Genomic DNA, 27,549 nt, shown 5'->3' on the forward strand with positions numbered 1-27,549 from the left:
CTACTCAAGCAATCACATCAAATCCTCTGGGGGCACAAAGCAGATACTATCAGCAGAGACGGGCTAAACTGCAACAGGAATGGGCAGAAGTGACTATAATGAGGGTGCATAATTTTAAAGGTGATTGGAAGAAGGTATAGGGGAGATGTCAGAGATAGTTCTTCAGAATGTTGGGTGTGTGGAATGTGCTGCCGGCAGTGGTGGTGGAGTCAGATACTTCAGAGACATTTAAGTGACTCTTGGGTAGGCACATGGAGGATAGTAAAATGTAGGGTATGCAGGACAGATTGATGTTAGTAGGGTAATAGGTTGGCACAACATTGTGGGCCGATAAAACAGTACAGGCCCATGTTCTATAAATGCTTGGACATGACAGGATTTGAAGATCAATGTATAAAAATACAAGCTCAGCACTAACTACCAATGAGTGAATAAATAAAAGTCTATTGTATGGGCTTTAAGTGCATACTTTGCCACAAACCGAGGACAAATTCATGATCAGTTCCTCATTCTCCTACCAATGTGCAAAAAAAAGTTAAATCTGTGCAGAGCATAAACTGGTTGGTTAGAATGTCCTAACATGTGCCGATGGAATAGGGTCTATGAGCCTTCACAGAATCACCCGTGTACAAGGTCAGTTAAAAACAGCCAAATCAATATTTTTTCAAACACTTTTATTTATAAAAGACAGGATTTTAAGTTGGCAGGTTCTGGAGGAGAACAAACACTGCTTAATGAGGTTTAGTTGCTGTCAACTGATGGGAATGCATAGAAATTCCACTGTTTTTCCCAAAACTGGAATTATAGGTTGAAAGAGAAATCCAGAAATGGTTTTACACTGTTCAGCAAGAGAGCCTTTCAAAATATCATTATCACAACAGGGTACAGGAACATTGGTTTTGATACAGGTGCTGAGAATTATGTACAAAACCAACGACTTAAAAAGGAGGTTTGGAGGCAGGCACCAGCAAATTTACTAATGGGCCCCAGCACTTTCAAATGTGCTCAGAATACCAGCCATTCCCAAACCTCCCCAGGAGAGAGAGAGAGAACTGTAACGTCTCCTTGCATTCTCCCATGTGGCCATTCCTCCTGCATGAACTTGGACGATTTGACCAAAGAGAGACTGAGCATTGTAAGTCATCCTGACATGTCCAATGCAATACAAGATGCAGTGAAGAATAATCAGGAGCAGGTAACACGACACACACACACACACACACACACACACACACACACACAGGGGCCCAGCGACGACTGAAATTAAAAATTCAGAAACTCCAATTGCTCTCTCAACTAATGGGGAAGGGAACAAAGCTGCAGAAAAAAAATCTTAAGAAGCCACATATCAAGTGTTATTTTATTTAAACTCAAGTTTCAAATCAAAAGAACTCGTTTGCACCATAAGGTTCAATCATTCCCGTCTAAAAAGCTAATGAATTCTACATCCAGCACCCATCTGCTGGTTATACCAAATACTAGCAATTCAAAGAGGAGATTTGCACCTCCCACTAGCCTTAGAAATGCCAATAAATTTGCTGGTGCATCCACTATCAAATCCTGCACAGTGACATTTAGTGATAATCAGTGTTAAATGGAGATGATCATACCTTTTCTAAATAGAAAGGAATCAACTCTTGTAGCTGTATTGGCCACATCTTAACAAAAGATGCAACAGACAGCAACTAGGGAAGAGGTAAATTAACCGCACCTTAACATGATGCTGAATATTTGTAGGTGGTTAGTTTAATACATAGACCTCCTGACATACCACATTCAGGACAAAGTTGTGATGTTCAGTTCAGTCTTCTCCTCTTCCTTCCAGGACGCCAATTCTGTTGAGGTATCAGCCCACGGTTACAAGGCCTCTGCATCTGAGCTGAGCTCCAATACTGTTACTTTGATCTCAAATTGCATCAGAGTAAGATCTGAGCCTGACCAGTGACATCTACACACTTTCCCAGTCAATAGCTGTGGATAACAGGTGGAGGAGTTTTGTCTGATGTTCCTATCAGAACTGTCCACTGCACTATTCCAGTTACTAGGCCAGCAACTGATCAAAGAGCAAACCAGAGACCAGCTGATCTGGATACCTGATAACACATGTACCTACCACTGAGGCAATGAGAATTTTCAATTCGAAAATTAATGTCAATTCAATCTGGAGCTTTTAGTTCCAATTTTCAGTTAAAGAATACATAGGTTCACACACACACACACACACACACACACTCCACATGCATACACCTTTCCCATGGTGGAAATTTGTGCTCTTAACCATAATTTAAACAAAACTGATTCCAAAAAGTGCTTTTATAGCTCTTGATATCAAAAGCAATGAAAAGCAGAATTAACTCCAAGCCCTCAGAGCAGTTAATTCTCAAAATAAAAAAAAGTTACCCTGGGTGAGAAAGGGTTCAGAAGTGTTCTTCCCTGCTGTGATAATTCAGAAATCTCTCGCCTGGACACTCTATCAAACACTCAAAAAGGATAGGAGAGTCAGCACACTTAAAAGAGCAGGGCTCCCATGCTTCCCACTTCACTCTGCTCTTTCACGAAGATCTCAAAGTACTGGTAAATGATGGTCACTGCCAATAAGATACCAGTCCCAGAACCTATGGCTCCCAGAAAGTCAGCAAGTACAGATAGTGCACCAATGCACAGGCCTCCAAAAGCTGCAGCAGTAGGAATATACCTGCAAAATAAAAAGTTGAGGATGCTTAAATACAAATTGCAGAATTTTATATTAACGATATTGCATTGCTAAACAAAACCAGTGATTCCATTTAAAATAGGCAGAGTTTAAGACATAGCCCAAAGTTCTAAATTGAGACTAGACCAATAGTGCAGGTTTAGGAGCCTTAATCCAGTGACCACTATAACCACAATATTCCCTCAACCTGGTCAGTGATAATTAGCCACCGCAAACCACAAGTGGGTTGATCAGAAGATGGAAATTTTCTCACGCTCCTTTCGGGAGTTTTGTTGTTTCTAACTCACACCTTGTCATACTTATTCCTCAGAACAACGAAACATCTTTGTAAGCACATAATTGAAATTGTGATCATCCCATGACCAGTGTGGTGCCACAAAGATCAGTGCCAGGCCCACTGCTTTTTGCCACTTATATAAATGATTAATATGTGAACATAGGGAGGTATGGTTAGTAAGTTTGCAGATGACACTAAAATTGGAGGTGTAGTGGACAGCGAAGGTTACCTCAGAATACAACAGGGCCTTGATCAGACGGGCCAATGGGCTGAGCAGTTGAGGATGCGGTTTAATTTAGATAAATGAGGTGCTGCATCTTGGAAAGAAATCAGGGCAGGACCTGGGGAGTTGCTGAACAAAGATCTTGGAGTGCAGGTTCATTGTTCCTTGAAAGTGGAGCTCCAAGCAAACAGGGTAATGAAGGCATGCCTGCCTTTATTGGTCAGTGCACTGACGATAAGCATTGAAAGGTCAAGTTGAGGCTGTAAAAGGACATTGGTTAGTTTCCTGTTGAAATGTTGCATTCAATTCTGGTATCCCTGCTGTAGGAAAGAGGTTATAAAACTTGAAAGGGTTCAGAAAAGATTTACAAGGACAATGCCAGGGTTGGAGGGCTTGAGTTACAGCAAGAGGCTGAATAGGCTAGGGCTATTTTCCCTGGAGCAGAGGCTGAGGGGTGACTTTAGAGAGAGAGGCTCATAAAATCATGAGGGGCACGGATAGGGTCAATAGCCAAGTTCTTTTCCCCAGGATGGGGAGTCCAAAACTAGGGGGCATAGGCTTTGGGTGAGAGGGTAAAGATTTAAAAGGGGCCTAAGGGACAAATATTTCACACAGAGGATGGATTGTATGTGGAATCAGCTGCCACAGGAAGTGATAGAGGCTGGTACAATTACAAAATTTACAAGGCATCTGGATGGGCATATGAATAGGAAGGGTTTATAGGGATATGGGCCAAATGCTGGCAAATGGGACTAGATTAATTTAGGATATCTAGTCTGCATGAGTTGGGCCAAACAGTGTTTCTATGCTGTTAGGCTCTATGACTATTTTGAGTACAAATGTACTTGACAGTATTCACAGTGCAAGGAAGTGGAAGCACTCAACACAGTAAACAGAATCCCCAGTGTGGTAACAGGCCATTTGGCCCAACAAGTCCACACCAACCACCCGAACAGCATCCCATCCAAATCCTTCCACTAACTCTATCCCAGTAACCTTGTATTTCCCATGGCTAATACACCTAACATCCCCAAACACAATGGGTTATTAAGCATGGCCTAACCATCTAAATTCATCATGAGTAGCAGGTGGCTGCATCTAGTTTGTTCTGGCACTGACGAAAACTAGGTGAAACTATTTTGCATTCAAATCTAGTACATGCTTCCCTTCCTGTTGTTCTCCTAATGCACCTATATTTCTGGTTACAATGCAAAGGAAGAGTGTGTGCCAATGGAAAGTTTTTGTACATTAATGTGGAAAACCAACTGCAGACACTGCCACTTTCTGGAATAGAGAGCCCCGACTTTGATTATCTGTGCAGAAATATGCCGTTTGTCCACCTATCTAAAAGTCGTGCCTCTTCTCTGTTGTATGCGTGGTACTCACTCCCTAAACCAGAGTGTTCTAGAATTTACCACTACAACTAAAGGGACTGCAGCAACTTGAGCCCATGGAGGGCAACTAAGGGTGGACAAGAGCACCATATAAAAACATTGTTTATATCTTTCACTGCATCTTCCTACAACCTTCTAAAAACACTTCCACTATCATGAGCTTTCTTTAAACAATTGGTTAGCACGTGTTTTAAAATTATTTACCGCCCCCCACCCACTTCAAAAATAGGTGGGAAGGCAAGTGAGGAGGATGACAAAGAGCCTGCAGATGGCTACAGACTGGGTAAGTAGAAGGTTAAAAACTTGAAATATCTTCCATCTTACAGGAAAATGTGAAGTTATACACTTTGGAAGGAAGAACAGAAGAGCTGAATATTATTTAAAATGGAGCAAGAAAGTAGCAAACTACAGTACAACAGGATTTAGCAGTCCTCATGCCTGAATCACAAGGAGTTAGCATCCAGGTTCAGTGGGTAAAAGGGAATGGAATATAAAAGTAGGAGATCCTGCTAACACTATACAAGGCACAAGGCACATTAAAGCTAGAATACTGTTAGCAGTTTTGGTCCCCTCATCTAAGATGAGATGTACTGGTAATAGAGGCAGTCCACAGCAAGTTCACAAGGTTAATCTGGGTATGGAGGCGCTGCGTTATGAGAAGTTGTTGGTTGGCCCCGCACTCATTGCAGTTTAGAAGAATGATAGGTAACCTATTAAAACATACAAGATTCCTAGGAGGCTTGACAGGATAGGTGTGAAGTGGGGACCAGAGGGCATAATCTCAGTTTAGGAGTCAGTTCAGTATTTCAGATGTGACATCAACTGTAGAATAGTACAGCACAGGAGGCAGCTATTTCATACATTCTAGAAGTACATTTTCACTTGTTTTTTTTAAAACTCTCAACAGGATGAGGGCACTGGTGGCTAAGCAGCATTTATTACAGCACCAGGCTCTGCTTCTTCTCTTCCCCAAAACCTTCTACCCTTCAGCTATTTATTGGATTCCTCTTCAGTGTCAGGGGGGTAACAACAGAATTGCACATAGCTCCAGCTCAGATGGGTTCAATACACAGCTTTAAAACTCAGCTGCATGGGTTTAATATAACATTCCTTGTTTTTGTACTTTGGGCTTTATAAATAGAGTCACAGCAGCCTACTTGTTTCATTAACTGCAGTATTAACGTGTCCTGCTAAATTCAAAGATTTCTGCAAACACCTCAAGAATGAACTGTCCCTCAATGTTCTCACCAAAATGCATTGCCTCACATACAAGACCACTAAACATATGAGCATAGGTGAGCCATTGACTCATTGAGTCTGCTCTCCCATTCAAGTTCTAGCTGATTTGATTATCTGCAAATCCACTTTCTAGGCTCCAACTTTAAATATTCAGCTCATCTTTTCTTCTTACTAAGATGCATAACCTCACATTTTGACATTGCGTTCCAACTGTCAAGTCTTTGTCCATTCACTCAACTTGTCTATGTCCCTCTGCTGACACTCATGCCTTTTCACCTATTTCAAGGTGAGACAATAAACTAGATAGAGTTCCTTCAGTTCCTCCATCCAAGTCATTAGTACATCCTGTAAATAATCATGGCCCCAGCATACACACCCCTTGCCTCTCTAACTGCGGGATGCCAGTCTGAAAACATCCCTTTTATGCCAATTCTATTAGTTAGAGAATCCTCTATCCAAAAGAAGGATAATTATTACGTCCAACACGATGGGCTTTTATCTTATTACATAGCTCTTATAAAAGAAATCACTACGGGATTCTTGCATGGCTGGAAGGATCAGTATTTATTGCCTGTCGGTGGTGGTGGTTCTGGTTCTGAGCTGCTTTCTTCAACCACTACAGTCTACAGAGTGTAGGTTCACCCCAATACAGTTAAGGAGGGGTCCAGGCTTTTGATCCAATGACACTGAACAAACCTACATTTTGGATCCCTCCCATTCTGCATTAGGGTGTCACAATGCTCTCACCACCACCAAAGCCCCCACCCCCTCCACCAATTTTCCAGAAGCCAAGGATTCTTGGAAGATTACTATCAGCACATCAATTAACTTTGCTGCTACTTTTAACGTCCTAGAAAACAACCCATCAGGTCCAGGGGTAGCTTTCTCTCTCTCCATCCAAAGTGTCAACTCAATGTCAAAAATGGTAAAAGGCTTCAAGTGTTTGATCAGCCTGGCTGCATCAAATGGCATGACAGGCTCAACAGCTGATCTAGTTCTGACCTCAACACTTCAAATGCCATCACACTACTGGATAGCGTACAATGGAAAATACATTGCTGCTCAAGTATTTACGAACCAACACGCATCTGATCGGATCAGAGGCAAACTGTCCGATACTGACATGAAAACAATTACTGTTTTAATAGAAAGATCCAACTATGTGAAATGACCCACCTGTTAAGTTCATGGACCATTGAGGTGTCTCTGTGTCCTCGCATCACCATCTGCTGTTCTTTCAGCTGTTTGGCTACCTGTAAATCAAATGAGATTAGAACATTCATGTTTAATACTGCTACCAGAGAACGTTCAAGATTTTATCAATACAAGTCCTTTACTGTTTCAGTGACAGTCTCTGATCTTGGACCAAAAGCAGCAATCCAATTATTCCAGCAAACCCAAAATAAAACACAAACAGCAGTTGGATGGAAACTCAACACCAAACACTGGACCAATATAAACATTGACCAACAAGGCAATCATTGCAGCGCAAGCTGAAGAAAAAATATCATGACAGACCAGCTGATGAGTTTTAGTCCCTTTTCTGAATCAACTCAGCAATATCTTTAAAGCCCAACCAGATCACCTGCTTTCCCAAGAGATTATTTACTGTGCTGGTTCATGCCAGCTTCACTCAACCACAGAAAAACTGGTGGGAAAACAAACTTTGTTATTATTCACTCTCCACTTGTTTGACAGGGGAATGAACCTGGAACTTCTAGGGATGGGTCACCAGACTTGAAACATTAGCTGATTTTTCTTCAGATGCTGCCAGATCTCCTTAGTATTTCCAGCAATTTGTTTTTGTTCTTGATTTACAGCAGAGGTTCCTTCTGTTTTTAAAGGGAGTGAGCCTGCTCGTTGCAAATATTTCCAAAGCTATCACCAGACTACACTGTACCCTGGAGCCCAGGTCTAAATAACATCAACTAAGAATCTCACCATTTGGATCTTTTAGGATGCTCAAAATGGGTGTCAATGATTTTTTTCTTTTTTTTTTAAAGAAACAATCTGGCAGAAACCAACTGATCAGGTCACCATATTGGGGATCAGCAGAGTTTTGATTCAAATTACAGGAGTCAGTTCAGATGAACTCCCATCTTCTCAACCCGTGCACAAATTCCACATCTTAGGAGGAGTGGGAGGACAAGCAAGAGACAACAGGAAAATACAGTGGGCCATCTCAGAATCTCTTTGCACTTGACTCCTTGCTCAGCACCAGTCCCAGATGTCTCTACATTCTTGTAATTCATATTTTTAAATTAAGCTGCTATTCTTCTCTTGCAATCAAATGTCAGTGAGCTATTCAACTGTGAGGAGTACTGCTTATATGAGAGGTTACTCCTCTAGGGGGCCATAGCAATGGGACTGTGTCATTACACAAGTAACAAAGGCAGATTCAATAGTTATCCAACTTTTTAAAATTTGGAAAGCAACTATCCGAAGAGAAATAAAAAAGTTCCAGGAGACAAGTCTGAATGGAAATAACAGAGCTGCTCACAGAGAACCAAAGGCAAAAGGCTAAATGGCCTCCATTTGCACTGCAACTTTCCATGATTCTGTGAGCACAAAGTACTGAGGGGTTAGGTCCAGCAAATATGTCTAGTAGCCTCCACTGTCTCAAATGTTATAAGTTACCTGCTCCACGGAGTCAGAATTGTACGAGGTAACTTGTGATTTTTGCGAGTAATTGCCTTTAGTGCTAAACTAGCAGTTTAACAATGAGATCCAAAACACACTAAAGAACCAGACTGAAATGAAATCCAGGTCCGGAGAGAACTGAGCAAGGTAACAACAGTTTGAAATTTTAACATCAGGACAGAGCTAACAGCAAGATTCCCACAGAGTAAAAAAAAACCTTCACTGTGTGGACACTTACATCTTTGGCAGAAGAACCAGACACCTCGATCCAGGTCTTGGAAAAGAACGCACAGGAGCCCAACATGAAGACAATATAAATCACTGCATGAACAGGGTCATCCAGCACCGAACCAAATGACTCTGGAGGGGAGAGGTAATAGCACAGACCTCCAACCGGATACGCACGGGCTGGACCACCACCTGTGTTATCCTTCAAAAGCAAAGATAGGAAACAAATTGGGGTGAAAGGGCAATCCTAATTTGCTGTCAAAACCCAAATTTCAGCTGAAACACAGCCTTCCTTCACTTTCTCCCCATCTATTGAAGATCCTGATGCTTACTGCAGGTTTACGTGGCTGTCAGATATAATCACCAAATGCCCAGCCTTTGGAAGAGTATAGATTGATGGGATAGTGTCATACTGATCTCAGCTTTCTAACTTCCAGCACAGGGCTGTACTCTGCAAGAAAAGCTATGATACCATCTCCAAAGAGGATCAAGGGCACCAGCAGTACTTGAATTCTAAAAACCAGTTAGCTGTACATAAGGATCCCTGCTACATCAGATGAGGCATCTACCAATAAGTCAGAAAGCAGCCACCGGTGTCTCAGTCTCAGCAATATCCCTCCCTACCCTATTGATCAAGTAATCTATTCAATTCCTATTAAAAAAGGAAAAAAAAATAGAGAACTCAAATTTTATGAAAGCTGAATGACTGATACATGGAGTCATTTGAATTTTCAAACCTGTTGCTGTATCAAAATTTTTGAAGCACTAGAACAGACTCTAGTCTCAAGCCTCTCGTCTCCATAAATCCAACAAAACATTGGTTCTGCTACACAAGTCTGCTTCTCTACTGCTTTTTGACCTGCAGCATGTGGACAAGTTCAGTCTAGGAAAATATCAACAAATACTTATATGGTCTTTTCCACAAAGTTCCACGGGAACATTATTAAAATCAAAATCTGACACTGGCCCTCAAAAGCCATGACTAGGGAGCAAGGTGAAGACGCAATTCCTGAAATTGAGTTGCAGGGAACTTGAGATGGCCATCAATGTTGGAGAGCCTAAAGCTTGGGATCCACATGAGGCCAGAATCAGAGCAGCACAGGTACAATTAGAAGGTAATGGATTGGGAGAAGTGTGGCCTAAATGTGACTCCAAACCCACTGCACTGTTGATTTTTAACTGCTCTCTGGGCAATAAACGCTGCCTAAACCAGTGACACCTCTTAACCTGTGAATGACTGATTAAGAAATACAGGCTTCCCATCACAAATTCAGCAATCCAGGTGCTACAAATGGCACTCCTCATGTATGGTCTTTGAGATCACATGAAGACACAAGCAAGACCATATCAACTTTATTAATTTTGGTTTGTTCGCTACTTAAGGTTTTTGGTTTAAAGACATGTCCTTCACACCTCTATCAAAAAGAAGATTTACTTACAGACCATGTACCCAACAGATTGACTAGAAAATTGCCACTGAATCTTGTAGACAACATCTGAGAGATGACGTAGAGGTTGGAGACTAGAGCAGACTGGAGGATAATAGGAATATTTGATGTGTAGAAAAGCTTGATGGGATAGGTGTTGTATTGTCCACGGTAACGGGCAGACTTGATTGGCAGATCCACCCTGAAGCCCTGCAATGTGCAAACAAAGATGTTTTAAATTTGGCTATTATTGAAGTGATTAAAATTTAAAAATTAAGACCAGTAGAAGTTAAAGCTGCAGCAAACAATTTTCTTTACTTATATTAGAGGCAACTGGAATAAACCAAAAATCTATTGCCCACACTAAATTCAACAAAGCTGGCATTTAAAAAAAAATCTACCAGAGTATTACAGAACAGAAAGAGGCCATTCTACCCACCATCCCTATGCAAACAGTCTTAACACAGGTGAATCCTCTCACTGGCTCTTAGTCTTTAGACCAGAATGTTAAGACATTTCAAGTGCATACCCAAGTATTATTTAAATGAAATGAGGGTTTCTGCAACCGCCTCTTTCAGGTCAAAATTACTGGGCTCCACACCCTTTCCAAACCGACCTGCCTAGTCAAAATATTTCTCCTGAATTTCCCTCTAATCCATCTAATCTTTAAACCTACATCCCTCATTACTGACTTTTCTGCTAACAAAAGTAGGTCCTTCTCCTCCATTCTAGGTGCTCTAGTTTATACACAATTATATCTCTCCTCAGCCCCTGCTCCAAAGTAAATCAAACTTAGTCTTCAAATCTCGACTCATCACCGTAATGCTCCATTCCGGATAGCATTGCCTTGATCTGCTCTCCGTACCCATTATTGTAATCACATTCTTCAAGCCATGAGGTGCAAGAACTACGCAGCTCATCACCAGGGAAAAAGCTGAAAAGGGGCGCAAGACTGCTTCAAAATCCAATCTGCTCACAAATGTTCTTCAGTGATCAGAAGCTGCTGTTCACATGCACAGAGTCTGTTTTAAGAGTCCAGCTTGTCAATGCCCTCTCCCCAGGTAGGGTAAATATATATTCTTAAGCACTACATTACCTTGATCATGAATAGACAAAAATAATACAGCTGCAACAAGAAAACAAAAGCAAAGTGATAGAAGCTGTAGATTAAAGAAATGTTGGAAAGCTTCCAGCTGGGTCACATCTGTGAAAGGTGTTAACGTTTCAGTTCTAATGGAAGGCTCACTGACCTGAATTTAACCTTATTTGTCTTTCTACAAACATGGCCACAGTACATCCCTACAGTCAGTAATGAACTGATCAAGTGTTAATCTTCCTGCCAGCCCTATTTTCAGCACTCACTTGGAAGTATATCACTACTGCAAAAACAAAGATGGTGGCAATGAGGTTCATCAGATTTGGCAGGTTCTGACGGTAAAAGGCTTCACGAAGAGCACGGACTTTGTCCTGCCGTGTGGCTAGCAGATGGAACAAGGCAATGATTGATCCCTCAAACTCTGTCCCTGTTGAAAACAAGATCCACAATTGAAAGGAGATAAGTGTTAGACTGTGTATAGAGCGCATAGCTCCATAGAGAGTACCAATGTAATAAAAAGTGAGGGATGTCCGAGTGAGGGCGGGGGTGAGAACGCTCTTTGCTGATATGTTAAGGCAAAATTGCATTTTAAAAACTTAATTTAATGCTCAATAATAGCAATGTATACCCCCTGCCATTATAATTCTATTACTTTGTGTTTTTACTTTGGTAATGAGGAACTCTTGATCAATGTGAATTCCTGGTCCCTTAGGTGCTGATTCATAAAGTGTTTGCTGTATAAAAGTGAAGAAATCATTCTGATTACCTCTTCCAGTGTTCACTGTGGTTGGGCTGAAAGCTTTCCACACGATGGTCTCACAGATGTTTGTAGCAATGAAGAGAGATATACCAGATCCAAGACCATATCCTTTCTGCAGCAGTTCGTCTAGCAGCAACACAATCAGGCCAGCAACAAACAACTGAGAAAAAAAAATTCAAAACCCTTTATTAAAGCCCAATGAAACTCCACAAGGAGAAAGCTAAACAGCGTGCCTGAACAACTCAAAACATTTCAAAATTACCCACTTCAGCAACAAATCAGCAATTTCATGGCCTCTGACAACATGCAGCAGCAACACTGGTTGCTTAAACAACATTCAAAACAGAAAAGGACAGCAATATAATTAAGTGACTATATCACTTCTCAGTACTCCTAGACTCAATTTGTTTTCCCCAGCTAAAACCTAATTTCTATTTGAAAGGATCAAAAATGCTTCCACTACCTCTCTCGGGAATCTATTTCCTAGTCATGACTATTATTTGAGATTTTGTAATTGGAAACTGTTGAGTTCAGTTCAACTAAGGACCCACATTTTCAAACCTAAAGATGAAGTTCAGGAAAAAATTTGTCCAAGACTGATTTCAAAAGATAAAAGATTACATATATTTTACCAGAGCAATTGCCAGAGGGCTTAACAACTACCCACAGCATTACCTGAATGATGATCAGTAGACAGATGCCTGCTCCCATTTCTGATGGATCTCCATACATCCCGGTCATGACGTACACAATGGCTTGTCCAATAGTGATGATCATACCAAAAACTGCAGGGTGCAAATATTTATAGTTAAGCTGTGTACAAGAGACCTCTGATGAAAGTTCGGCAACGTGCAAATATACAGATGAACTTGAAGCAGAAGCAGAGCAGTCACCCGTTTGAGTCTGCTTCACCATTCAACAAAATAATGGCAGATCAGATTGTGACCTCAAATCCACATTCTAGACTACCCCTGCAACCAATTTGCTCATCTTGCTCTTCTTCCATCACCTTTTCAGGAGAAGAGCTGCAAAGAGGTAAGAGCCTCTTGAATGGGCAAGATCTTAATGTGAAACAGTAATTGCCAGATCCAGCACGGGTGGCACAGTGGCATCAGTGGCGAGCACCATGAGGCCCAGGTTAACACATCCATAACATCTGAATGTTGTAAAAAAAAAAGTCCCAAGATGGTTCACAGGAGCAGAATCAGAAACACAGAAGGTTTCAGAACAAAAAGGATCAGCTAGGTTAGATCCTTTCATCAATGCTGACTGGAGGAAATGCTGGACTACTACTTTGTCTAAACGTTCAAGCAAAAACTGGTCATTATAATATTAAATGTGAGGATGCGACAGGCACAAATTGACCACTATGTTTCCTGCATTACGGCACAAACGACAAACTGTTTCATGCACCATCAAGTCGGGGCTTCTGGGAGGTTCTGAGAAATGTCATTGCAATGCAAGTTTTTCCCAAAAAGGTGCTGCCTCCCATGAAATCAGAGACCTCTGCTTGAAGGGCAGGGGATGTTTTACAGACATTGGCCAGCCTTCTTTTCGCATGCATCATTTAAAAATATTTATTCACAGAATTTAAAACATTGCTGGCTATGCCAGCATTTAATGCCCATTCCTAATTGCTCCAACAATAGTTAAGGGTTAAGCACCATGGGCCTGGATTCACATGTGGGCAAGGTGTGGCAAGGAGAGGAGATCTCATCCCTAAAAGATTGTGAATCTGATGGGCTTTTCTGGCAATCAACAATGGATTCACTGTCATGATTAGACTCTTAATTTGACCTGAAGTCCCCAGAACGTTCCCCAACGTCTGGATTAATAGTCTCAAGATAGTACCACTAGACCATTGTTGCCCTCGTATGTTTCACACAAGGCACAAATACACTGTGATAGCTATCTACACAATAGCAATTACGTCAGCAGATGCAAAATAGTTATTTTTGTTTACAAACTAATTCACTACACTTGTGGTTGTCTTCATCCTGCAGTTATGCAATTCCTAATTCATTATCCGGATCATTAAGATTTGTGCAGTAGTGTGCAACTATAGGTCTGTAATTATGTAATTATGTATAGTACTGAGACTTTAACTGCAAATTGCAGTATTGGTGACTACTGGTATGGCATTGGGGCCAGAAAAAATTCAGAATATTAAAACAGAAGCATCTCCAACTGAGGCAGATTAACATTTATCAGGAAGCAGATTCTGCACAAGGTACCAGCTACTAGACCAGGGACAAAAGCACAAACACTAAAATTCATGCACGGGTTTTCACTTTCATGACCAGCATCTATTGTCCATCAGGTGGGTGGTCAGCTCTTTTCTTGAAGCATCACAGTCCTCCTAGTGTAGACAGACTTCAAAGTTAGGTCAGTGTTCCAGGGTTTGATCCATTCTGAAGAAAGCCATCCTTTGAGTGTCCGCTACTACTAGGAAGGACAAGGGAATAGGTGCATGGGATAAAACAGGCGGGACCAGGTTCACATAGTACACAACTACTGGCATGGACCTGTTAAGGTGAATATCCTATTTCTAGCTTGTAGTATTACAGAAAAAGCAAACAAACTAGTTGCTGCATGTCAAACTGGATCGTGCTACTCACGTTTCTGTGCTCCATTGAAAAGAGCTCTGTCTTTGGGAGTGTCACCAACTTCAATAATTTTTGCACCTGCCAGAAGCTGCATGATGAGACCAGATGTGACAATCGGCGAAATACCAAGTTCCATCAGTGTACCTAAATTTAAATTTTTTTAAAATATCACTAACAATCATGTTTCATTACTGCATTTACAACTTTCAAACTGCACCATGTATTTTGGTTTTAATGTTAGTGATGGTAATCATTTGGATTTTCATACAGATACTGTTGACATTAAAAGAAAGGCTCAAAATCTTTATGCCGAGTAACATAACCTGGGATAAAGATCATAAAATACAATTAGAAAAACTCTTCCAAAACTAGATGGTTTCCTGGGAACAGCAGTTCGAAGTGGAAGAAAGCTAGTTGCATTGTTGGTCACTAAGAAACAATTAAATCGAGTAAACGAAAATGTTTATCAAATGTATTGTGTAAACTAGCTTGTCTGTTCGAAACAAAGTATACAAAAGAACAAATTAACAAGACAGACTGCATGGAAGTATACAAATGTAAAAGAAAAATTGAGTGTTAGGAAAGAGTCATACATAAGGCACACAGAGGAGTGAATGAGAGATTAGAAAAAAGTTAAAAAATTAACCTGGAAAGACAAAAGGGCACTTTGAAATAAAATTCATCAAGAGTCATTAAACAAAAAGTGAGAATTATTTTACAAGAAAGAAATAAAAGTTGTGAAGAGGGTAGCACCTTAAAAGGGATAGACAGGATAATACCACAGGTAATGAGGGGAGCTGGCAGAGAGGCTAATATTGCTTGGTTTCAGTATGAGGAATGTAGAGTCAGTAGGCACTGAAAGATGATCACCAAAATAAGTGCATTTAAAACAGAAAAGGAGTATAACTGAAGGTGCAAACATACAAGTTGGAGTGGTAACTCATTCCCTTGAACTTGCTCCAATAATCAATGGGATCATGGCTGATTTGATTTCTCCAGAATTTCTCAACCCAAATAACCTTTCACCCTCGTGCTTATCAAGAATTTACTTCTGCCTTAATATCAAAAAACGTTGCTTCTGCTTTTCAGGGTCTCAGGCACTCAAGACAAAATAAAACTCATCTGTCTTAAATGGGTGATGCTTTTTGTGAGCATTGATGCCTTAACTCTGGATAAAATTCCAGATTGAGAAAGAGGACATTCACATCTCTTGATAGAATCCAGTGAAGAAATAGGAGAGCAATTAGGACAGATGCAGTAATTTGTCAGAAACGCAATCAATGCCAGAGGACTGGTAGACTGCTCATGTAGTTCTTACATTTGAGGACAAACCATACTCAGAGAAGGAAAGACAGGAAAATTAATGGCAATCCTCTAAAACATAGAAAGGATCATTTTGAAATTAAAAGCATGCATTTCAAAAGGGAAAAATCTTGCTCCACCATCTCCATTGACACAATAGTGGGGCGTGTAAAATTTCTGATACAGGGAGAATGTTGCCTCTGTAAGAAATAGCATGACTACAGACCAAAATGAGTTCACCAGCAAGAGATCCAATGGAGAATTCAGTGAATCTTTACAGGAGGAAGAATGCGCATTCACTACCACAGGGAGCAGTTGAAGTACAGTACAGATGCAGTTAAGCAGAAAACAGGAGACAAGAGATGTAGGTGCAGCAATTTAGGAGTAGACTTGAGTGGAGCATGAGGAGAGGCATAGATAGTTAGGACTATGGTATGCTTCTCTACTGTGTACACTCCAAGTGTAAGTTTAACTCAATGTGGAGGTGCTGGGGTTGGACTGGGGTGGACATGGTCAGAAATCATACAATACCAGGTTATAGTCCAACAGGTTTATTTGAAGACTGTGCGGACTAAAACCTGGTGTCATGTGATTTTTGACCAAGTTTAAGCAAATTTGTTCAGGAGACAATCCTCCTACTTCAGGTGATTTAATCAGATATTCAATACTCTAGAACCTCAACCATCCAAGCAGGAATAATCCAATTTATGGCACCAGAACACGATTAAGGAAGAGCTCTGTATTAGTGTTAGTACTGGAGTTCAAAACGGTCACTCAGAGCAAATTAAAACTGTACACCAGACGTCAATGTGCAGGTGAGAGAAACCTACAGGAGAAATAGCTCTCAGGTGAACAATACTAGAGCTACAGAGACTGGTGTGGCCATATTAGCTATTTCCCTTCTTTTCTTTCCCATTCCAGAAAGAAATGAGAGAATATCATTGAGTTCCAATTCAGTGATGTGGCCTACAACCGTAAGGAGCAAAGATCCATGGACACAGCACCTCACCTACCAACAGACACAAAGAGGAGGTAATTCCCAAGTGACTTGAGCCACATAAGTGCCACCCCTCTACCCGAACTGTCGACGTTAAGATTAATCTTAAATAAACTTCCATTACCTCTGTTTGAAGCCAAAATAACTCTCATCCAGTAGAAAGGATCTGCGGAGTCTGAGGACATGATACCAAATAAAGGAATCTGAAGACATTAAGAACAAATATTTAACATGTAATTGCAGATTTCCTAATTCTAATCACACACAAAGCAAATAGTAGGAAACCAAATGTACTGGTGACATTCTGTCTCTCCTGATCAGAGGTGTGGTGAAGCTGTCAGCTAATTTCTTCTCTTCAGATTCCACTTAGCATTTTTATTTAATAATTATCATACCACTTTAGAAGTGTACTGTAAATTAAGCAAACTACCGCAAAATGAAAACTTTGTTTCCAGCCAAAATGTTTGGTGGTGCCAAAAGTGAACAAGTAACTGGAACTGACCTGGCAGCAGACTAAGAAGATGAAGAGTGTGATTGCTGTCCATAGTACTTTTTCTCTAAACTGAATCTAAAAAAAAAATGCAAAATTAGAACATTTAAATATTGGGTTAAATCCACAAAATTCTAATAGTAACAAAAGGGGTGTATTCAGCCCTTCATGCCCCTTTACCATTGAATTATACCACAGCTGATTTGCATGCACCTCTACTCCATCACCTAACTTGAATATCTTTTAACAATAAAATGTGAGGCTGGATGAACACAGCAGGCCCAGCAGCATCTCAGATGCTGCTGGGCCTGCTGTGTTCATCCAGCCTCACATTTTATTATGTTGGATTCTCCAGCATCTGCAGTTCCCATTATCACTGATATCTTTTAACATGCCTGGTTATCAGAAACATGGAAACATAGAACAGGAGATCATTTGGCCCTTTAAGCCTGCTATGCGATTCAATACGGTCATGAATAATCAGCCAAATCATTATCATGTTCCTGCTTCCCCACACCTCCCTCCCAACCAAACCCTTTGATCTCTTTACACCAAGAACTATATCTATCACTTTCAAATTATTAAATGTTTGGCTCAACCACTTTGTGGCAGAGAACTTCATAAGGCCAACACTTTCTCATTTGTGTTAAATGGCCTATCCGTTCTGTTCCGTCCCCTCCCCCCATCCTTAAACAGCGATCGTAATCTAATTTCAGAAACTGTTCCTGAAATTGTTCATTCAGCCAGCATCTTTTTCGATTTAAGAGCTTTTCACACTTTTACAAATATTTGTATTGAATGAATGGTCTTGTAGCTTCCCTCACCAGCAAACAAGATCCGCCCTTATTGTTTCAATCAGGTCATTTATAATTGGCAAGGTTGCACACCATCTAAGCGTGGAGGACACAAGCAAACAGCAATATATACAGCTATCGCCAATACTGAAAGGTACATGCAAGGTAAACCCAAAATTTTATTTCAAGGCGAGTCAGACCAAGAAATACAAGCTAAATCTAAACACTGAGAAAAAGTATACTTAAGGGAGAGATCAGGGAAAAATGTTTAGATGTCAAACTTTGAAACAATCTACCTAGTTAGTGAATGAAGTCATTAGGCGAGTCAGAAACAAGCTACATCAGAATATCCAGAATATGTTCAAACCTAATTTAGTATCCAATCTAAAATTTTCAGTGTCAAATAATCAATATCTCACAAATTAGGCCAAATATGGGATTACCTCTAATCACCTTGTTTTTCTAGTGTGCAAGACACATTACAACACACTTTTCAACCAGTTTTCAATTGTGCTTTTCAACACAAGTAACAGAAAATTTATATTCATCATAAACTAAAAAAGTTTCCCTCTCAAATTGGTGGCGACTGTAGATATATTGTCTAGGTACAGCAAAACAGCCATGTTGGTGGACTAAAAATCTGGGAACATGAGTACACATCCTATAATGGCAATTCAGGGATTTTCTTTCTACTCATTCACGTGATATGGGTATTACTGACTTGGTTAACATTTGTTGCCCACCATCAAGACTACAAGATGAGCCACTTTCTTGATCAGCTGCAGTCACTGGACCGTAGGAGACATGCACAGCACTGTTATAAGAGAGTTCCAGGACTGTCAAACAAAAGTGAAAACAAAAACTTTGTGCCCTTTCCAGGACCGGTCCATAAATTACTCCAGACCCTCAAGATGGCCCAGTAAGCTATTGAATTGTACTCAAGGCTGCAGTTCTAAGGGATAACAATGAATGCTGGCCTTGCACAGATAGAAGAAATAATGGGAACTGCAGATGCTGGAGAGTCCGAGATAACAAAGTGTGGAGCTGCATGGACACAGCAGGCCAAGCATCTTAGGAGAACAAAAGCTGGCATTTCAGAAAAATATGATGAAGGATCTAGGCTTGAAATGTCAGCTTTTGTGCTCCTAAGATGCTGCTTGGCCTGCTGTGTTCATCCAGCTCCACACTTTGTTATAAAATTACACCCTCTAGCTTTGAGCTCCCCTACCCAAGGGAAAAAGATCTTTGCTATTTACCTCATCTATACCCCTCAGGACTTTACGGACCTTGAAAAAGAATCACTTCTTCAACCTCTTACACTCCAGTGAACAAAGTCCCACCCTATTTAGCCTTTTCATAAGGCTCAAATCCTCCGAACCCAGAAACATCTTTATAAATTCTTTCTGCACCCTCTCCAATTTACTATATCCTTCCTAGAGCAGGGTGATCAGAACTGTACACATTTCTCCAAAAGCAGCCTCAATGTCCTGTACAACCACAACATGATGTTTCAATTCCTGTACGCAATGATCTAAGCAATGAAAGCAAGTGCTAAATGCCTTCATCACCCTGTCTACCCGTGGTGCCACTTTAAGGAATTAAGTACCTGAGCCCCTAGGTCTGTTTGTGGACACTCCCGGAGCCCTACCATTGGCTGTGTAAATCCTGCCCTTGTTTAAAGTGGCAGATGCAGATGGAGCCCACTGAAGAGACATTTGGAAAGGCATATAAATAGGAAAGGTTGAGAGAGATGGGCCAAACACAGGTAGGGGGGTCTAGTTTAGTTTGGGTAACTTGGTCAGCATGGATGATTTGGACCAAAATTGTATGACTATGACCATTTTAAAACAAAGACAAAATAGCTATATCAACTTCCTGTCCTTTGCTAATAGATGTAACTGAGAAAATATAGCAAAGCAATGGGGAGATTGCATCACCTTTTCTCAGGTGGTAATATCATTGCAATGACTCAATTTCAGGTTTGAGCTCCAGAAACTGAGCATCTCATCCAAGTAATACTGCAATGCAGCACCAGGAACACAGCAGCGCAGTGTTGCTGTTGCCTTTGACAAGTTAAAGCACATCATTTCAGGTGGTCAAAAATGAGCTCAGCTGACTGAACAAAATCAGATTAGCAGTCTCATCCTTTTCCTGTTTGAGAGATTAATTAAAGTCAGAGTAGTCGACATAACAACGAAGGCACTTCAAATTCTTTCACCGGCTGCAAAGGAATTTGGGATGAGGTGAGTTGATCCACATATTCGCAGAAGACAAATTATCCATCTTTCTGCAACACTGCTTTTACGAAAAAAAAAACTGCAGATGAAGAAAATGGTTGACGAATTTACCTTTCTTTCTGGCTTTTGGATTTCTGGTAACACCGCACAGAATGGCTTGATAACTTCAAGGAATTTTACTGGAAAGCAAATCAAGGACAACTGTTTACAAGTGACAAAAAAATACAAAATCAAAACCAAACATGCAACAGTAGATAATTGCTAGGTCTGGCCAGGTTGTTGCAGTAAGAAACTTTTCATTACCAACCAACTTTTGGAGACTTTTTTTTAAAAACCCAAGTAACTTTGCCCGAAGAAATTGGCTCCATGCTAGGGTACAATTTCCAAGACAATTCTTCTCTAACACATGTATCTGTTGAGTATTCTTCAGGAAGCACAAGTCTACTCAACAACAGCAGAAATATATTAAAGCTTGATGTCTGCAATCAACTGACAGCCACGGGATTTCATCCAAGACAGACCAAATATCAAAAGAAATAGTAAGAAATCAACTATTCTCCAACTAGGGATCAAGGGAAATTGCAGCTCTTCTACTGATATCCTGTTCAATAGTAGCTAATTTGCCATCAGAGCAGAAAGGCAATTAAACCCATATTTGTTATGACTCAAGTACTCAATGTTCCATAAATAAATACTATCGTAATGTCCAGGTTCAGAGATTTCAGGGAAGAATAATGGAAGAAAGCTATCAACTCAATTTAATCCAACAGAACCTTGGAAAAAAAAGCTTCTCAGCTCCACAACCACCAGCAATCTATCACTTGATGCTGAAATCAACAGCTGCAACTTTTGAGATGTGGGTTTTGTCCCAAGCTGAGTAAGAGTTTGGAACTCGAGCAATCTGACTGCGAACAACAAATTACAAGCCCATGAAACTTGCGTACAGTTCTGGTCACCGCATTATAAGAAAGATGTGGAAGCTTTGGAAAGGGTGCAGAGGAGATTTACTAGGATGTTGCCTGGTATGGAGGGGAGGTCTTACGAGGAAAGGCTGAGGGACTTGAGGCTGTTTTCGTTAGAGAGAAGGTGGTTGAGAGGTGACTTAACTGAAACATATAAAATAATCAGAGGGTGGATAGGGAGAGCCTTTTTCCTAGGATAGTGATGGCGAGCACAAGGGGACATAGCTTTAATTGAGGGGTGAAAGATATAGGACAGACGTCAAAGGTAGTTTCTTTACTCAGAGAAGTAAGGGAAAGGAACGCTTTGCCTGCAATGGTAGTAGATTCGCCAACTTTAGGTACACTTAAGTCGTCACTGGATAAGCATATGGACGTACATGGAATAGTGTAGGTTAGATGGGCTTCACATTGTTGTGCCGACCTGTCATACCATCGAGGGCCGAAGGACCTGTACTATGCTGTAATGTTCTATGCATTAGAAACAGGAAAGGACAGGTCACCCTGTTGGGAGTTTTCTATAGGCTTCCGAATAGTTCCAGAGATGTAGAGGAAAGGATAGCAAAGATGATTCGCGAGCGCGAGCGCGAGAGAGACACGGGTAGTTGTCATGGGGGACTTCAACTTTCCAAATATTGACTGGGAACACTATAGCTTGAGTACTATAGATGGGTCAGTTTTTGTCAAGACTGTGCTGGAGGGCTTCCTGACAAGTATGTAGATAGGCCAACAAGGGGCAAAGCCACATTAGATTTGGTACTGGGTAATGAGCCTGGCCAGGTGTTAGATTTGGAAGTAGGTAAGCACTTTGGTGATAGCGATCACAATTCTGTTATGTTTACTTTAATGATGGAAAGGGATAGGTGTATACCACTGGGCAAGAGTTATAGCTGGGGGAAAGGCAGTTACGATGAGATTAGGCAAGATTTAGGGAGCATAGAATGTGGAAGGAAACTGCAGGGGATGGGCACATCAGAAATGTGGAGCTTAATCAAGGAAAAGCTCCTCTGTGTCCTAGATAAATATGTACCTGTCAGGCAGGGAGGAAGCTGTAGAGTGCGGGAGCCGTGGTTTACGAAGGAGGTGGAATCTCTGGTCAAGAGGAAGAAGGCGGCTTATGTTAGGATGAGATGTGAAGGCTCAGTTAGGGCACTTGAGGGCTACAAGGTAGCCAGGAAAGACCTAAAGAGAGAGCTCAGAAGAGCCAGGAGGAGACATGAGAAGTTGTTGGTGGATAGGATCCAGGTAAACCCTAAGGCTTTCTATAGGTATTTAAGGAATAAAAGAATGGCGAAAGTGAGATTAGACCCAATCAAGGATAGTAGTGGTAAGTTGTGTATGGAGTCAGGTGAGATAGGGGAAGTGCAAAATGAATATTTTTCAACAGTATTCACTCTAGAAAACGACAATGTTGTCGAGGAGAATGCTGAGATACAGGCTACTAGACTAGGTGGGATTGAGGTTCACACGGAAGAGGTATTAGAAATCCTTCAGAGGGTGAAGATAGATAAGTCCCCTGGGCCGGATGGGATTTATCCTCGGATCATCTGGGAAGCCAGGGAGGAGATTGCCGAGCCTTTGGCATTGATCTTTAACTCATCATTGTCTACAGGAATAGTGCCAGATGACTGGGGGATAGCAAATGTGGTTCCCCTGTTCAAGAAGGGGAGTAGAGACAACCCTGGTAATTCTAGACCAGTGAGCCTTACCTCAGTTGTTGGTAAAGTGTTGGAAAAGGTTATAAGGGATAGGATTTATAATCATCTAGAAAAGAATAAATTGATTAGGGATAGTCAGCACGGTTTTGTGAAGGGAAGGTCGTGCCTCACAAACCTTATTGAGTTCTTTGAGAAGGTGACCAAACAGGTAGATGAGAGTAAACCGGTTGATGTGGTATATATGGATTTCACCAAGGCATTCGATAAGGTTCCCCACAATAGGCTATTGTACAAAATGCGGAGGAATGGAATTGTGGGAGATATAGCAGTTTGGATCTGAAATTGGCTTGCTGAAAGAAGACAGAGGGTGGTAGTTGATGGGAAATGTTCATCCTGGAGACCAGTTACTAATGGTGTACCGCAAGGGTCGGTGTTGGGTCCACTGTTGTTTGTCATTTTTATAAATGACCTGGATGAGGGCGTAGAAGGATGGGTTAATAAATTTGCAGACGACACTAAGGTCGGTGGAGTTGTGGATAGTGACGAAGGATGCTGTAGGTTGCAGAACGACATAGATAAGCTGCAGAGTTGAGCTGAGAGGTGGCAAATGGAGTTTAATGCAGACAAGTGTGAGGTAATGCACTTTGGTAGGAGTAACCGGAAGGCAAAGTACAGGGCTAATGGTAAGATTCTTAGTAGTGTAGATGAGCAGAGATATCTCAGTGTCCACGTCCACAGATCCTTGAAAGTTGCCACCCAGGTTGACAGGGCTGTTAAGAAGGCATACAGTGTTTTAGCTTTTATTAATAGAGGGATCGAGTTCCGGAACCAAGAGGTTATGGTGAAGCTATACAAAACTCTGGTGCGGCCGCACTTGGAGTATTGTGTACAGTTCTGGTCACCGCATTATAAGGAGGATGTGGAAGCTTTGGAAAGGGTGCAGAGGAGATTTATTAGGATGTTGCCTGGTATGGAGGGAAGGTCTTACGAGGAACGGGTGAGGGACTTGAGGCTGTTTTCATTAGAGAGAAGGAGGTTGAGAGGTGACTTAATTGAAACATATAAAATAATCAGAGGGTTAGATAGGGTGGATAGGGAGAGCCTTTTTCCGAGGATGGTGACGGCGAGCACGAGGGGGCACAGCTTTAAATTGAGGGGTGAAAGATGTAGAACAGATGTCAGAGGTAGTTTCTTTACTCAGAGAGTAGTAAGGGAATGGAACGCTTTGCCTGCAACGGTAGTAGATTCGCCAACTTTAGGTCCATTTAAGTCATCATTGGACAAGCATATGGACGTACATGGAATAGTGTAGGTTAGATGGGCTTGAGATCGGCATGACAGGTCAGGACAACATCGAGGGCTGAAGGGCCTGTACTGTGCTATAATGTTCTATGTTCTAAACCCGCAACTTTAAGACACGGACTGCACATGCCAGACAGGGGAAAAGGCGTTACAGTTTCCACCTACGCTGTCTCAAACATATCCTAGACAGGGTATGGTCACCAAGTTAATGATCCTGAAGCATATCAATTCTATCAATACTCACTCATTGCTGAGCCAACAACCACACTCATTTAGAGGATGATGACACCACAAACACCCACTGAATGATGAAATGGCCACTGGATCATGACCTCCTGTGCATCCATACTGCCACTTTTAAGAACACCTGATAGCAGGATACAAAGATTGCAATCACAGCCAGTTAAGGAGATAGGCACTGAGGGCCCTGATATCTGGAGGATTACTATTTGGTTGTGCACTGCGAGAGACAAATCAGAAAAGAAAAGCTCAGCTGGCAAAAGAAACCCGCAAACTATGCTCGTTCTCAGCTTGTATTCCTTGGTAGCAAGTGGGCAGAGACTGCCAGGCTAGATCTCCAGAGCTGCAAGAGGCCATGCTTAATAAGGTTGATCACCAAAGCATAGACAATCATCTTCTAAAACAGAAGGCTGCAAACTGAGTTGATGTATATTTTTTAGAAAAGCAAAGACCTGATGAATGAGATTTTTTTAAAACAATAAGACAGTTAGATTACATACACACAGGGCAAGTATTTAAAGTAAACAGGTTAAAAATGAAACTGGGCCACATGTATTGATTACGTGAAAGCTCAGATTGGATATTAGTTGTTTCTTTAAACATTAATACATCTCCCAAGCAGTCTGATATGGCTTCAAGTAACAAATAGACTTGCTTTTGGCTGAGGTGGAGATCACAAGCCAAGAAATATTCATTTTCCATCATACAGATCAATGCCAAAGTAAACTCCTGAATGAAATTCAATGGCCTAAGTGGCCTGGAAAAGGATTTTAGTGTGGGCGCAGAAGAGTAAGGTACATAGAGTAGGTTGGATAATGATGGGATAGTGTAGGGGGAGGGAATTAGATTAGTTCACAGGTCGGCGCAACATTGAGGGCCGAAGGGCCTGTTCTGCACTGTATTGTTCTATGTTGGATGGATGGACCTTGAAGTCACTTGCTGGCCATTATTTACATTCGCTGGTATATAATGTGTTAGAGTACCTTCACAATTACAGTCATACAAAGTGACATACATCATAAAGGCAACTAAGGTTAACACTTAACCATTTATATATTCCAACAGCACACGATCTGAACTTAATTATCTGCGCATGTGGAGATGCTTCAGGTGATGGACCGCAAAAAAGAAGACATAGCCACAACTAGCTGGTGCTGTTAAAAACATCACTTTCATATTTAAACTCAAATTCACAGAGATGGGGTGAAACGCCGTGAACATCTTCAATCCAGAATATAGGAACATCCGTACATGGTCTCCTCCATAAACTAACCAAACAACAGCAGTTGGCTAACCAACATGTCCGAGGCATAAACAAGATTACAAAAGTACCCTGGAAATTTTAAGTTTTATTGGATTGGCACATAACCTTTCGACGCCACTACACAGGGAAGCGCATGACCATACAGGCCAGATAATTGCCTGAAAATGTTCCTACCAGATAAAGTACAACTGATTTTTGGTTCGATGCAATTAAACCATGCACATAACATTTTACAGGCTGCGAACGCATTACACTACTTTAAAATCAAAGCAAGGTTGCTGGTTCCTTGGCAAATATTTATCCAATGTCAAACAAGGGTGAGAGAACAGGAAGGGAAACCAACATAGGTGATTTTTGCAGCTACAACTTAAGTGCGCAGCCAGACCATATTCATCTGCACCCCAATGCTATATCTGCCCAAACAAAAGATACCACAGTTACTATTCCTAGAAAATCACAGGAGATCTCCCTGGTGCTCTAAGTGGAACATCAGGCAGCAAGCAACAGCTCCAAAATCATTGATGGTGGCAGCCTGCTCTGCACAGCATTAATCCTTCAGATGTATCATGCCAGGCATTTATCTTTTGAAATATCCAACAGTCATGGTTATGGGGATAAGGCAGGAACAGGATACTGATAGTGGATGATCAGCCATGATCATGAAGAATGGTGGTGCTGGCTCAAAGGGCCGAATGGCCTACTCCAGCACCTATTGTCTATTGTCATAAGAAGGTACCCCTAGCAATCTTTCATTTAACACATCCAGAAGGTCAATCCTAGGCTGCAGACTACCCATAAGGAGAAGTGCTGCACAGGGTCATTGTACACACAGCAAACTTAACACATTCATCCTCTAAAAGAGAAGTTAGGACATTAACAACAATTTGGCACCAAGAAGTCCAAATCAAAAAAAATCGTGCATTGAGAAGAAAAAACCAGAAAACGAAATCAAGTCAAATCAAATCAAATCAGCTGTCAAGAACTTGTTGCAGTAGACTGTCAGTCAGGGTGGGAGAAGTTTGAAGGAGTTAACTGGAGAATGGATTGAAGGACAATAAACTGGATAAAGCTGAAGTCTGCTGCTGATGATGTTGATGTGGAGGATGATGATGATACAGCAGCATCTGACAGCGAAATACTGGGCGACGTGGCACCTAAACTAACCCCCACCACAGGCCCTAGCATCGCTTCCCCGAGGTCCTTGGGAGAAGCTGCCCGACTGGGGCCGCGGGGCGGGGGAGGCAGTAACTGACCGTTTGCAAGGGCAGTTGTTCTTCTAAATTAAATCCTATTCAAGTATTTACCTCCGACCGGGGAGAGGCCGTCACTCCCTACTTCGAAGTTTGGGTTAAATCAGAGCAGAATCCCAACCCACATCAAACCAGGCAACAACAACGAGACTCCTCTGGTCCAGGCCTTCACCTGGGGATAGGGGCGCTGAACCCCGGGTTTTAAAAGCAAAAATCACGCGAGGCCCAGGCTCGGCCGAGGCCTCGGGGATATACTTTATTCACCCACCACCCCCCCGCGGGGTACTCACTGCCCATGTTGGTGGCGGTCCCTCTGTTTTCCTCGCGGTCCGACTGGGTTACGGGCCACTCCGGCCGCTCACTTTCTCACTTCCACTCGGAGGAAAGTCCACTCGACGCCCGAAAGACACGTCAGCTCCCGGCAACGGCTGTGGGGGACCAGCCCTCAGCCAA

General features: G+C 41.6%; 1 protein-coding gene across 1 annotated transcript; it reads right to left on the reverse strand.

The window, feature by feature from the left end:
• Window positions 1–651: 651 nt before the first annotated feature.
• Window positions 652–27,549, reverse strand: LOC125460340 (protein transport protein Sec61 subunit alpha-like 1). The gene is made up of 12 exons (XM_059649722.1): window positions 27,387–27,549; window positions 20,535–20,602; window positions 17,405–17,470; window positions 17,027–17,105; window positions 14,616–14,747; window positions 12,673–12,782; window positions 12,004–12,157; window positions 11,504–11,664; window positions 10,154–10,351; window positions 8,725–8,916; window positions 7,023–7,099; window positions 652–2,695 (listed from the first exon to the last, which is right to left on the reverse strand). Exons 1-12 carry the CDS (start codon window positions 27,391–27,393, stop codon window positions 2,509–2,511), a joined length of 1,431 nt encoding a protein of 476 aa, XP_059505705.1. The 5' UTR covers window positions 27,394–27,549; the 3' UTR covers window positions 652–2,508.

Source organism: Stegostoma tigrinum, chromosome 11 (assembly GCF_030684315.1).
Source record: "Stegostoma tigrinum isolate sSteTig4 chromosome 11, sSteTig4.hap1, whole genome shotgun sequence".
NCBI classification, from domain to species: domain Eukaryota; kingdom Metazoa; phylum Chordata; class Chondrichthyes; order Orectolobiformes; family Stegostomatidae; genus Stegostoma; species Stegostoma tigrinum.

What these genes read in the sequence shown, in the direction of transcription:
- LOC125460340 (XM_059649722.1), bottom strand. An exon ending in TTTCAATGGAGCACAGAAAC is followed by an intron (nt 12,783 to 14,615) that starts GTGAGTAGCACG and finishes TGCACCCTGCAG; the next exon opens with TTTTTGGTATGATCATCACT. An exon ending in ATGGTCCATGAACTTAACAG is followed by an intron (nt 2,696 to 7,022) that starts GTGGGTCATTTC and finishes TTTATTTTGCAG; the next exon opens with GTATATTCCTACTGCTGCAG.